Raw genomic sequence first — 13,819 nt, 5'->3', positions numbered from 1 at the left:
GCGTAACACTAAAGCCAAATCCCATTGAGGCGCCAAAGCGCGTGACACAGGTCTGAGTCTCTGTACTCCCCGTAGAAAACGTTTTGTCAGAGGGTGACTAAACACCGTGCTGACACCAAAACCTACGTGGCAAGATGAAATGGTAGCAGCATATGTTTTGACCGTGCTATAAGCCAGTTCCTGTCCAGCAACAGCTGGAGGAACGACAGCACGTGAGGCAGGGTGACCGTAACGGGGTCCAGGCTTTTCCCTACATGGCAAACGGAACGCTGTCCATTTGGCTGTGTAGGATGCTCTGGTGTGTGAAGCAGCTGCGCTGATCGTACACCTCCCTGTGATTTATGTAGGCCGCCGCTGCTTTGTTGTCTGTTCGAATCAACACATGTTGATTGTACCGCAACGGGGCGAAAAAATGCTGGATTACTCTCCATACGGAGAGTAATTCCAGCACGTTTATATGGAGAGACATGTGAACCGGCCACTGTCCCCCCCCTGCCTGCGACATGCACGTTCCTCAGCCTGCGAGAGATGCGTCTGTGAACACTGCGGTGTGTGACGTAACTCTGCCCAGGGGCACCCCCACTGACAAGACGTGGAGATTTTTCCAGTAGGTTAAAACCAAACCCACGGAAGGAGGAATGTACACCATGCGTCTCCTCTGATGCACAGGGTCGATGCGCAGGCGAATAAACCACCTCTGGAGTCTCCTCAAGTGAAGGAGACCCAGGGCGATCACCACGTGACCAGCTGACATCATGTCTAAAAGCTGCATCACGGCGAGGGCTGTCACCGCCCCGCGGGGTGTGACGCGCCGGAGGAGAGCTGTCACTTTCTCCCCTCTCCGCTGTGAGAGTCGCGCTCTCATGCGGGCTGAGTTCAATTCCACTCCCAGTTAAATGATAACCTGGGAGGGAAGAGGACAGCTCTTCTTCTATTTGATAATGAAACCCAGGCTTGACAGATGCTCCAGCACCTGTTTGATCGTCAGCATGGGAAAAGGCCATTCCCTTGTTGAACACTGACAAATCGAGGATGGGTCTCATTCCCCCCGCCCCGTCTCCTTTGGGACCAGAAAATAGCGGGAGTAAAAATCCCTGATTTTCTTCCCCTTGAGGAACCCTGGAAAAAGGCTTCCTTTAAAGCTCCCATGTCATGCTTTTCCGGTTATTACCCGTCCCCTTGTGTGTTATGAAGGTTTTTATGCATGTAAACGGTGTGCAGAGTCAAAACCCTCAAAGTACACCCTGTAGCGAGTAAAACTCTAACACAGAAAATACCTCCCCAAAACGCCTCGTTGGAGATACGTCACTGCCCATTTGAGTCTTCCATTTAGTTCCGGGTACCGCCTGATGTCATGCGGTACCCGGAACGAAATGGACCAATCCCGAAGAGCTATGGCCACACCAGCAGCGGCGTGTTCCTCCTCCAGAGGTTCGAAGAACCGGCATTTCACAGACGAAAGCTTCCAAAACATTGCCCAGTTTGAGGCCGGATATGCACAGCTTGTTTGGACCGTTTGGAGCAGGGGAAGATCTGGGTATACAACCTGTAAGTTTGCATTGTTATTTGTGTATTTATCAAACAAGACTGTTTAAATGTGTAAACTGTGTTGGACTGCTAAGCCATTGACACAGTGCTAACTGTGCTAACTAAGTTGCTAGAGTTTCCATATATCAACTCTAATATCAGCAGATGGCCTTGCATACATGTATCTCATAGCAGGAGAATGTCTGCATTCACACACACGGAATACTCATACAGTATACTGTACTGTGATTTACCGTACATTGTGACCGTACATATACTGCATGTAGCTAACGAGGCTAGCTGTATGCTAGCGCAAAACAATGTATTCATGCAAGTTACATTGTATGGTAGCAGAATACCCGTATACGATTGCAATTATAAACACGTTATTGCTAGCCTAATATGAACCACTAGCTTTTGTTCATAGTAGTTTTATTACACTGCATTATAGTTGCCTTTCCTCCAAGCTAACGTTCATATCGTGTTAGCTACCAAGGTAAACAAAGCTAGGTTAGCATATTAGCAGGCAAGCTGTTCATTACACAACTACTACTAACGAATCTAAAACAACTAAGTTTCTCTAATATTTTGTGATTTGCATTTGATTTCGTCCAGCCAGATCCTGGCGGACAATCCATGACGTGCTAAAAGGCACTTCTACTACTACTGAGGCGTCGTGCTAAAAGGCACCGCACCGACTGTGCGCAGGCAAGATGCAAGGAGGAGGAATGGATGATATACCGTGTATATATGTATATTTATGTTCATTTTGTACATTTCTAAAAATAACGTTTAATGGAAATACTTAGTAGGCCTATCCTTTCTTCCCTGAATTCATATATAGCAAACCATGATTTGATTTCTCATCAAACAGTAGTAGTTTATAACGGGTAAAAATAACTTACTCTTTGTTATGAGAGTAGCTCGTAGGCCACAACGGAAAGACAAGGAGACATACACGAGTTTACAAAACCACGGCACATTTATTGTGGTAAATGCAAAGACAGGTGGTCGAGGGGAGAGGGTCGCTCAGTTCGTCCTTCTGCAGCCGCTTTGGAGAGAGACTCCGGGCCGCTGGGATTAATAGCACCGGCTACGGAGGTGTCCGTGATCGCGCTGATTACCCTCTTCAGCTCCACCCCACCGTAAGACAAAGGCCCTGAGGCCGTCACACTCTTCTATAACAACAGTTAAAAATATATATGTATATAAAATATACCGCTGTACCGACGCCATGATAAGACTGATGTTACGCTGAGAGCAGCCGGGAAAAGCACTGACATGGGCGCAGCCTCTCTGGTGGTTGACTAATCAGAACGAGTGGCCGAGCTGACCAATCGGAGCACACTAGGCTCACAGGGAGGGGGGGGCAAGAGCTCCAACGAGTCGTTTAGTGGAGAAAGTGAATACTGCTGAATACACATGCTTGACAGAGATGCTGTATGCGAAACCAATGTGAGTTTGGAAAATTGCACAGTATAAATCTATTTTAGTATACCTCAACAATGTAATTATGATCAGTGGAAATGGCCATGACATGGGCCCTTTAACAGAGTTCCTGCCGCTCTGCACGGAGCGCGAGACACTGTTCCTGGGATGACAGGGTTCCCTGTATCCCGTAGAACTGCGGGGGGGAGAGGCGAACTGCAGAGACTACCCTCTGCCCATCCGCCTGCTCATCCATCTGTCCATCAGACACACACGCCGCCACCCTGAGTAATACTCTGATAGCGCCGGGTGTACATTCTCTGGATGTGCTGTGGTTGGTGGCAAACCACGCCAGAGCCCTCCACACACTGCATTTCACACAGGCTCTCATTATGTCGCTGTTTTAGGAGAAGTCTCGTAAACCGCGCGTTCACGCTCAACACCACTAAGGGATGAGCGGAGGTGTGTGCAGTGCTGTCCCCACGAGGCGTAATAATGGCCCCTTTGATCCATGAATGGAGGGGGCGTAGTCATCCGACTTGTGCCCTCCACTTGGACCCAGGAATCAAGGGCTTCGTCCACGGAGTAAACCTCCTGGACTGCCCAATCATCCTCGACCGCAGCAGCAGCAGCGAACTTCCTTTAGCGTCCGCTCTCTGCTGTTTGAGGGCCAGAGGGAGATGGGTACATAGTGAGCATGACACCTGGGGGGCGTGAGCTCATTACGACCGTGGGTAGGAGGTACGTCTGAGACAGAGGAAAAATCCGTGCTGCCTAATAACCGGAAGGTTTAAGGTAGACGAATTGAATAGTAAACCCTGCTGTTTTATTAACTGATAAGTTTAAAAAAAACAGCCGGCTTAAGCAGCGAGCCATGCTGCCAAGTAACCAATAGGCTATTGGCAGCCGGCTTAACCTGGGAGCCTTGCTGCATATTACAGTACTTCCCTCTGTCCATCGAACACACGCGCCGTCCGATCAGCGCGCGAACCTGCTCTGGATGCTGTGGTTGTCATGGTGACGAGCCACGCCAGAGTCCTCCAGACGCTGCATTTCACACAGGCTCTCATTTATGTCACGTTTAGGAGAAAGCTCGTAAACCGGACCTTGAGGTGCGTTCACGCTCAACACCCCTAAGGGATGAGCGGAGGTGTGTGCAGCGCTGTCCACACTGTAATAATGGCACTCGTGGGCTCATTACAACCGTGTGTAGGAGGTAGGTCTGGGACATAGGAGAAAAACCGAGCTGCCTAAAAACCAATAGGTTTTAAAGACAGCAGATTTATGCAGCGAGCCATGCTGCCTATAACCGACAGGTTACGGGCAGCCGGCTTACCCGGTGGGCCTTGCTGCATAATATTAACCATCTGTCCACCGAACACACGCGTCGCCACTCTGAGTAATACTCTGAGAGCGCGCGACATGCTCTGGAATGTGCTGTGGTTGTCATAGTGACGAGCCACGTCAGAGCCCTCGCCGCCGTTGCCCGTGAAGCAACCCAAGAGGGGCCCGGACCGAAAAAGCTGCGAGGGGGCCTCCACACGCTGCATCTCACACCGGCTCTCACCCTGCCTCTGTTTAGGAGTTTTAAGGCACGTAAACTGGACATTGAGGCCCGTTCCCGCTCAACCCTGCTGAGGAATGAGCGGAGGTGTGTGCAGTGCTATTCACACAGTGCGTAATAACAGCCCTGGGCTCATTACGACCGTGTGTAGTAGGCACATCTGGGACAGAGGAAAAAACCGTGCTGCCTGCTAACCGACAGGTTAGGAGCATCAGGTTTAAACGTCAAGCCCTGCTGTCTAATAACCGCCTGGATAAATACAGCTGGCTTGTGCCGCGAGCCCTGCTGCCTGCTAACTGACAGGTTACAGCCGGCTCAAAGGGCGAGCCCCGCTGTCTGTTAACCGACCGGTTAACCCCAGCTGGCTTATGCACCTCCACACGTTGTATTGCACAGCGGCTCTCATCATGTCGCCGTTTAAGAGAAGGCTCGTAAACCGGACATTGAGGTGCGTTCACGCTCAAACCCGCTTGAGGAATGAGCAAAGGTGTGTGGAGGCATATCTGTGACATAGGAAACAAGCCCGTGCTGTCTAATCAACCGACAGGTTTTAAAGACAGCCGGTTTGTGCCGCGAGCCCTGCTGCCTAATAACCGACAGGCTATGAGGCAGCCGCTTATACAGCTTTTTTATGTCATCTGGAGGAGAGCTCTCCTGAACCGGGGGAACGGGGAGATCTCATTGGCGGCTGCCTTTCCGATGATCTCCGGGAGTTCCTGGAGAATACCGCCTATACGGCAGAGCCGAGATGGCGGATAGAGGGACCCGGTGACCCGGTGTCAGCCCGGCAGCCGAACCCATAGGCTCGGCTGTCGGGCTGACAGTCTCCCCCGTCCGGAGGAGAGGGAGGATGGGGCCGCGGGAACCACATGGTGATCCGTGAATGGAGGGGAAGAAGTTGCCTGACTGCTGCCCGCCACTCGGATCCAATAAATCAAGGGCTTGATCCACAGAGTAAGACTCCTGGACTAGCCAATCATCCTCAGCCGCAGCCGCAAGAGCGTCCGCTCTCTGCTGTCTGTGGGCCAGAGGGAGACGGACACAATGAGTGCACGACACCTGGGGAGTGAGAGCCGCGTTTGCGTGCTCCCATCCCCGGCAGTACTTACCTGTATCGTCTGTGTAAAGCCGCTTCCTTTCTCCCTGGAGCGAGCCAGCCACAGCCGGTCGTAACTCATATGTCGGGCTGACACGAGCCCCCGCCCTGTCTCCCCCATCCGGAGGAGAGGGAGGATGGGGCCGGGGGAACCCCATGGTGATCCGTGAATGGAGGGGAAGGAGTCGCCTGACTGCTGCCCGCCACTCGGATCCCATAAATCAAGGGCTTGGTCCACGGAGTAAGACTCCTGGACTAGCTAATCATCCTCGGCCGCAGCAGCGAGAGCGTCCTCTCTCCGCTGTCTGTGCGCCAGTGCTTCTGCAACGGAGTGCTGAAGAAAAATGGGAGCAGATGGTCGGGCCTACTTCCTATTTATACGGAAGTGAGGCCGAAGGTGGGGCCCACGTCATAGGTGGGCGTGGATTAAGTCTGTCAGTGCTGCACACGTGCAGTGGGATTACCCAATAGCGATAGCCTTAGAGGGTGAAGCCTTATACGAAATAGAACCCTTGGCTAACTAACAGGGAGTCCCCATTGACTTGCATAGAGCTCCCTGAACGCTGGTAATAGACGAGTTGGGATCGCGGAGAAATGCTCTCCGCAAACCCATTCTCACAGCGTTATAAACCTTTTTCTTACTCAATATCAAGCCACACTTATTGTTTTTACTTCGGCTGTGAGTGTTTGTGTGTGCTCAGGATGAGTTTCGCTTGTTCTCGCTGTATCGCCGACCCGAAAATCTGTCCGCTCCTCGCAGCAGCTCGCAGCAACGAGCTTGCAACGTCCCGACCAATCAGAGCACACTGGGCTCACAGGGAGGGGGGGGGCAGGAGCTCCAACAAGCCGTTTAGGACAGAGAGTGAATACACATACTATACAGAGATGCTGTATGAGAAACCAATGCAATTTTGGAAAATTGCACAATTTAAATCTATTCTAGTAGACCTCAGCAATGGAAATATGATCAGTAGAAATGGCCATGACATGGGACCTTTAATGTTCAATGAACTTAGAAGCTGTTTGGGTGTGGACCAAAGGCCATAGTAATTGGTATGTTATTGAAAATACCATGTTCATAAATAATTAAATGTCTGGGTAAAACTGATTATTCCTTTATTATTCCCTTCATTCCCTGTGTTTTAATGCAATAACACAAGCAAATATATGACAGTTTGATGTAAAGATACCATTGTCTAAGCAAAGAATCATAACTCAGCCTAGGTTGCTCTTACTTTACCATCTGAATTGTACACCTTTCCTTTATCATATTTAGCATTTTTGCATTTGAGACGAACAGATCAAATATCATGTGCATATACACGAATGGATTGTTCAACTATTATTCCTAGATTGAAACCCTTTATATTATTGCATGTTCTAGCTTCTCTATGTTGCTTTCATAAAAAAAACACTGATATTGGTGTGTTCATTATTCCATGAAGAAAACTTAAGAATAAAAAATAAAATATATGGTTATAGACTTATTTGCTGAAACAAATAATGTATTTGCTGATATGACATAGCATTTATTGTAAAGTTTACTTTATTAAACTAACATAATTAATTAAAAGGTGTACTTTGTCCTGCCCCCAGCCTGTTCCCTGATGGGTGGCACAACATACAATATCCTTGCCTATAAAATTAAGTAATCTTATATGAAGAATAGAATCAGATGTGAGCGGGGAGGCCATTAGACACATCATTTTCATGTGTATCTACCTTGTCTTTTTGTTCTCCTTTTTCTTTGTTGTCCCTCATCCTTAATCTTAATGAAATGCAAAAACCTTGTTATGTGGTTATAGTAGGGCTGTTTTAGGTGCACTACACATATCTGTCTTTTCTCTGCAGACATTATTCAGAGCCACAATAGCTCAGCTGAAAAGTGTACGTTTCACACATGTGTACAAATGATGCGTTATTTATACTGAGGAAGAAAATCTTACTGTGCTGAATGTAAACACAAGAAATAATCTTTCATGAAATTCTAAAGATACTTTTGAATTATGAAATACATGTTAAAAATCGTTAGTATTGTTATATTGTGTATTTGAAATGATATCATTCTTAAAGTAAAACTTTGTTAAAATGTAAAAATATTTTCAACTTGTCTGATTAGTCAAATAAATATGCTCTTAACATATATATACTGTATATAAATTAACTATTTACATTGTGTAACATGCAATGTATACTTTATATATTCACAACGATTGTTCATTTGTTAAAGACTACAGCTGTGGTCGGGATGTTTGCACACAAGTTCCACGTGATTCAAGTTGAGTATTTATGTCAACAAAATCACGTGTGACCTCGCATGACTCCGGAAAAGCATAAGTTCCGGTGTTGTCAACGAGTTCAGTCCTTTTTGATCTTCTCGCTGCGCAGGCTACTACTCTAAGAGCAGAAGCCAAGCTAAGCTATCAATATTTGGTTATTCAAAGCTCTTTGCTATCTGTAGCCTTATGATCGCGTCGGTCGGAGCTTCGGGTTAAACGCGACTCGCCCTCCAAAAGGCTGCGATGAGCTGGCATGTTATGTAGAGCACACGGCTGCCATTAGGCTCACTGAACAGCTGTTTGTGTGCTTTGGGGATGGTGTGGCTGGAAAAGCTCTCTCCAAGAGGCGTCTGACAGGATGGCTCTGCGAGTGCATTACACATGCCTATGGACGGGCGGGGAGAGCCCTCCCCACTGGGGTCCGTGCACACTCTACGCGGGCTATGGCTGTGTCAACAGCCTTATTCAACAGCGTGAGTGTGGAGGATATATGCACGGCGGCCCCTTCATAACGTTTTATCTCTTGGACATGTCTGGCTCCTTCTCGTCGTCTGTGCTTGCCGGGGCAACACATGACTGGTGAGAGGGGGGGGAGTGTGGGTCAGTAGGTTGCTGATAGAGTGCACTTATGTTTTTCCCATGCTCCTTAGGAACCTGGGGAACATGATGCGCAGTAAGCTCCATACAGAGTCTTCCACACTATTTTTTCTATGCACACTCTACACGAGGTAAGCGTGTGTGAGTGTGCCTTATCCAAGCTGCGGCCCCGACTTCTCCACGGTCACAACCGGATGGGAGGAAGTGGGGGTGCGGTGGCTGTTAACCAAAGGCCGGTCAGGGGCAGTGTGATGGGTCGATGTTGTTGGACGACAGGGCGTTTATACATCGGGGCTCCACCCACTGTACCCATAGAGTCCAGTAGAGGGCGGAGCCTGTGTGATATATAACAGGGGGTTACGTATTGTAACCCTAGTTATATAAGCACAGGCGGAGCACTCTACCTGGGGGCCCTGTCTTTCCTATGCCGCTCGCTGAAGAGGGTGTAGGATGACAGTCGGGAGGCGTAGCCCCCTTATATACTGTGGGCCATTCAGGTAGGCTCGCCCCGATTGGCCGGCTACGTTTATGCAACTCGGTGAATGCCTGCATAGCATGATAGAGAGTAGTACCCATAGGGTCCCAGTAGAGGGCTCCGCCTGTGCTTATATACCTAGGGTTACAATACATAACCCCCCGTTTCATATAAACCAGCGGTTTTCAAAGTGTGAGGCACGCCTCCCCTGGGGGGCGCCAGAGAGCTTCAGGGGAGGCGCAGCGTGAGAAAAAAATTACGAGAAACAGTTCAATCTAGCTAGTTAACTTCAGCTAACTTTATGCGAGCTGCAACATGGATCGATTTTTAGCGAAGTTACCTAAAGTGAAAGAGGAGACAGCGTCTGGCAGAAAACGTCACTTGCACACTTTTGGCTGTCTGTGGAGACCGAGTTCCCCCACCTCGCCAAAAAGGCTGTAAAAGTGCTCATTCCCTTCACCTCCGCTTACCTGTGTGAGTGCGGGTTTTTCGCATTGACTTTGATCAAAAGCAAGTACCGGTCAAGCAGGGGCGGATCTACCGTAGAAAGGGACTATAGCTTTCTGAAAATGTACATTTTATAATCACTATGTAATTACAATGTAGGCCTATTAAATCTTTGAATTTTGTCCATGACAGGGTGGATACATTTAGCTGTTTTCATGTACTTGCAGTTAATTTATAAAAAGTGTGGGAGCTTGACCAACATCCATTTCTAACAGCATAACGTATACTTAATACAATAAATATGAAATTCAATGGAAAATCTCAGATTTAATTTCAAATTAACAAACAAATTAAGTACCCCAGACAAAGAAATTAACAGAAAATACAGCAAATAAATAATGTCATCATCACATTGCCTGTAAATCTGGTTTGATATGTATGCCCTGCCCTTACACTACTGCCTGTGCCCCGATGGGCGGTGTGAAACTATGACGAAAACCAGCATGACCAAAGACATGACTTAGCCCTACTTATAAAATTAGGTAACATTGCATGAAGCCAAATGGGTGTAGGAAGGAGGGCCATTATGGGGGCATTTCTAGAGACATTTCTGTTCTTGATTTGGTTCTTGTCTGAGTCTTCCTCTCTTTTCTCCTCCTGTAAATTAAGGAAACAGTTTGATTTTAATGAGATGCACAAGGCTGGTGATGTGATCCTCGGTGGTCTGTTTGAGGTCCACTCCACCTCTGTCTTCCATGAGCCGACGTTCACGTCAGAGCCAAATCAGCTCAGCTGCCAAGGGTAAGTTTCAAACACATGAAATAGACAACATTTGCTGATAATTATATATTGATTTTTCAATCTGTGGTTAATCTAGAAATGTTTTTGTAGTTTTGAACCTCCAGGGTTTAGGCGTGCCATGACCATGGCCTATGCTATTGATGAGATCAACAAAAACCCCAACCTGCTACAGAATGTGTCTCTGGGATACAGTCTTTATGACAACTGTGCCACACTTGTAATTGGATTCAGTCACTAGCCAGCGGTCGAGAGGAGCAGTTTCTGCTTCAAGAGACCTGTTTAGGGACCCCCCCAGTCCTTGGGATTGTGGGAGATTCCATGTCAACATTTTCTATCGCCACATCTGATGTGATAGGTTTATTCAAATTGCCCATGGTAAGTTTGAGCTGTTCTTTTGATGCACCAAATGTGTAGATACTTCACATTTTAAAATGAAAGGATGGGAAATATTACATTGAATCTCAGGCTTTATTTGGTAGAAGTTATATTTTTAATGCATATTTTAAAACAGTTCATTTGTAATAGCTGAAATTATTTATTTATTTACCCTGATTTTAAGTAATTTTTTAAAAGTCACACTTGTGTGAATACTGTATGTCTTTATAGGTGAGTTACTTTGCCACATGTTCCTGCCTGAGTGATAGGCGGAGGTTTCCATCCTTCTTCAGAACAATCCCAAGTGATGCTTTCCAGGTGAAACAAACTATGTTCTAGAAATGCAATACATATGTTTTACACAGAGTTTACTGAGCTGTGATTTTGTGTAAATGTACTGTGTTGGCGTTGTGTATCCTTAATATAACTACGTTGATATAGAAAATAAGTGTAGTGGTAAAAATCTTCTTCTTTTATTGTGAGAAATGAACAGGTATCCCTGTGCTCTATTTTTATTCAGGTGCGTGCTATGTTTCAGATTATGAAACACTTTGGCTGGACTTGGGCAAAGAGGTATTTGCAGTATCAATCTTTATCTCTATCTATTTTTCATCTACCCATCTAAAATGTCTGCTTTAAATGTAATTTGTAGTAGTTTAAGTATTAATTCCTATTAAGTAAGCTATGTTATTTATACATCAGTCTGAAAAATTAGATTAAATAAGATATATATATTACAGGTGGTGAGGCAGAATATGACAGGCCTGCAGTGGATGGCCATTGAAGCCTGGACTACAGCAGCTGTGCTCCAGACCCCCCGCCTCATGCCGTACCTGGGTGGCACCCTGGGCATTGCCATCCGTCGAGGAGAAATATCAGGGCTCAAGGATTTTCTATTAAAAACAAGTCCTGACAAGTCAAACAATCATAGGAATAGAATGGTAAGAGTGTTACCTTACAATAATTTCTGTAAATTCAATAATTGTAATTACTATTTCTGTTAATACTTTGTTTTTATTACATTTCAGGTAAGTCAGTTTTGGGAATACACATTTTGGTGTAAATTTGCACCACCTCCAGCAGGTTGGGTGGAAGCTGGGGGAGCTCTATGCACTGGGCAGGAAGATCTAGCAAGTGTGGAGACTGAGTTTTTGGATGTTTCAAACCTCAGGCCAGAATACAATATCTACAAGGCTGTATATGCCCTGGCATATGCCCTTGATGATATGCTGCGCTGTGTGCCAGGGAGAGGGCCTTTCAGTGGACACAGCTGTGCTGCTTTGCAAACACTGGAGCCATGGCAGGTGTGATATCAGTTTGCACTACACCTGTTTAGTTTTTTTAATCTCCTGCTTCATCTTGAGTTACTCAATGAAATAGGAAAATAAGACATACTCTCCTGATTGTCTTTGAGTAGAGGACGACATATTTAATCATAGAAGTTACAAGACAAAATAAAGCTCTATTTCTTATGACAAACGTAATTATTTAATCGCAAAAGTGGTTGATGTTTTTGACTATAATACTTGTAGACCAGCATGACTAAATCCACAATATATCATAATGTACAGAACATCACAATACTTGTGCAAAATCAACAACAGTAAATATTTGTTCTCACCTTGTCAAATTGTATGTCTGTATTGTATCCCTGTGTAGCTTATACATTACTTGGAAAAGGTCAACTTTACAACAACATTTGGGGATCAAGTATCATTTGATGAGAATGGTGATGCCTTACCAATATATGACATCATGAACTGGCAGTGGCTCCCTGATGGAAAAATAAATGTTCAGAATGTGGGTGTTGTTAAGAAGTCTGCCTCCAAAGGTGAAGAACTCACACTTGATGAAGAAAACATCTTCTGGAGCTTTGTCTTCAAACAGGTTAATCCTGTTTATTGTTTTTTCTTTTTATCTTGGTACTTTATGACACACAATAACACAATCAAAAAGTGTTGAATAACTGTTCTATAACTTTTACAATCCTGACAGCCACCCCAGTCCGTGTGCAGTGAGAGCTGTTCTCCAGGTAGCCGCATGACCAGAAAAAAGGGACAGCCTGTCTGCTGTTATGACTGTGTCGCTTGTTCTGAGGGAAAATACAGCAATGAAACTGGTTGGTATCATTATAAAACGACATCCTAAACCAGCGATTATACATTTGTCTCTTTCTTGATGCCCAAGAGTAAAAAAAAGCACATGTCCACCACTGCATGGCGAGCAATAAAGTTTTGGGCATTAGTGGCCCATTCAACTTAACTGTCAGTGTTCGCTTTTCCCTTATTTTTACAGACTCCATGGAGTGCAGCAGTTGTCCAGAGGACTTCTGGTCCAGCCCCCAGCGTGACCACTGTGTTCCTAAAAAAACAGAGTTCCTCACTTATGAAGAGCCTCTTGGTATCTGCTTGACAACCGCCTCTTTACTCGGCACATTTATCTGTGCTGTTGTCGTAGGAATCTTTATCCATCACCGTAGCACACCCATGGTACGCGCCAACAATTCAGAACTAAGTTTCCTGCTCTTAGCATCACTTAAGCTATGTTTCCTGTGTTCACTGCTGTTTATCGGCCATCCCAGACTGTGGACATGTCAATTGAGACATGCAGCATTTGGGATAAGCTTTGTACTTTGTATCTCTTGTATTCTTGTTAAAACCATGGTGGTTCTGGCTGTGTTCAACGCCTCCAAGCCAGGAGGTGGAGCCAGTCTGAAGTGGTTTGGTGCTGGACAGCAGAGAGGGACAGTTTTGCTTCTTACATCCATTCAGGCAGTGATTTGTACTGCTTGGCTTGTCTCTTCCTCACCAGTGCCTCAAAAAAACACTCAATACTACAATGACAAAATAGTGTATGAGTGTGTAGTCGGGTCCACAGTTGGATTTGCAGTGTTAATGGGTTATATTGGATTACTTGCTATACTTAGTTTCCTGTTAGCATTTATGGCAAGGAATCTTCCAGATAGCTTCAATGAGGCCAAACTCATCACTTTTAGCATGCTGATCTTCTGTGCTGTGTGGGTGGCCTTTGTTCCTGCTTACAGAAACTCCCCAGGCAAATATGCAGATGCCGTAGAAGTATTTGCCATCCTGGCCTCCAGTTTTGGCCTCTTGATGGCACTGTTTGGTCCCAAATGTTACATTATACTGCTGAGACCAGAGAGGAACACAAAGAAAGCTATCATGGGTCGGGGTATTGAGTCATAAAAACCTGCAATTAGTTTTATAGGA

The 13,819-nt window shown here is 45.9% G+C and overlaps 1 protein-coding gene across 1 annotated transcript; it reads left to right on the top strand.

Annotated features, from left to right (window-relative positions):
• Window positions 1–10,089: 10,089 nt before the first annotated feature.
• On the top strand, window positions 10,090–13,819 carry LOC117468693 (extracellular calcium-sensing receptor-like). Its single transcript, XM_034112918.1, is given in 11 exon segments — window positions 10,090–10,214; window positions 10,305–10,441; window positions 10,444–10,589; window positions 10,821–10,907; window positions 11,110–11,148; window positions 11,151–11,162; window positions 11,330–11,530; window positions 11,618–11,893; window positions 12,249–12,476; window positions 12,585–12,708; window positions 12,885–13,819. Coding segments are annotated over 11 exon segments (2,271 nt in total). The 5' UTR covers window positions 10,090–10,104; the 3' UTR covers window positions 13,796–13,819.

This window comes from Trematomus bernacchii, unplaced genomic scaffold (assembly GCF_902827165.1).
Source record: "Trematomus bernacchii unplaced genomic scaffold, fTreBer1.1, whole genome shotgun sequence".
In the NCBI taxonomy this organism is placed as follows: Eukaryota; Metazoa; Chordata; class Actinopteri; order Perciformes; family Nototheniidae; genus Trematomus; species Trematomus bernacchii.
Note: the sequence above shows the minus strand (reverse complement) of the source record. Positions and strands in the feature narration are given on the sequence as shown.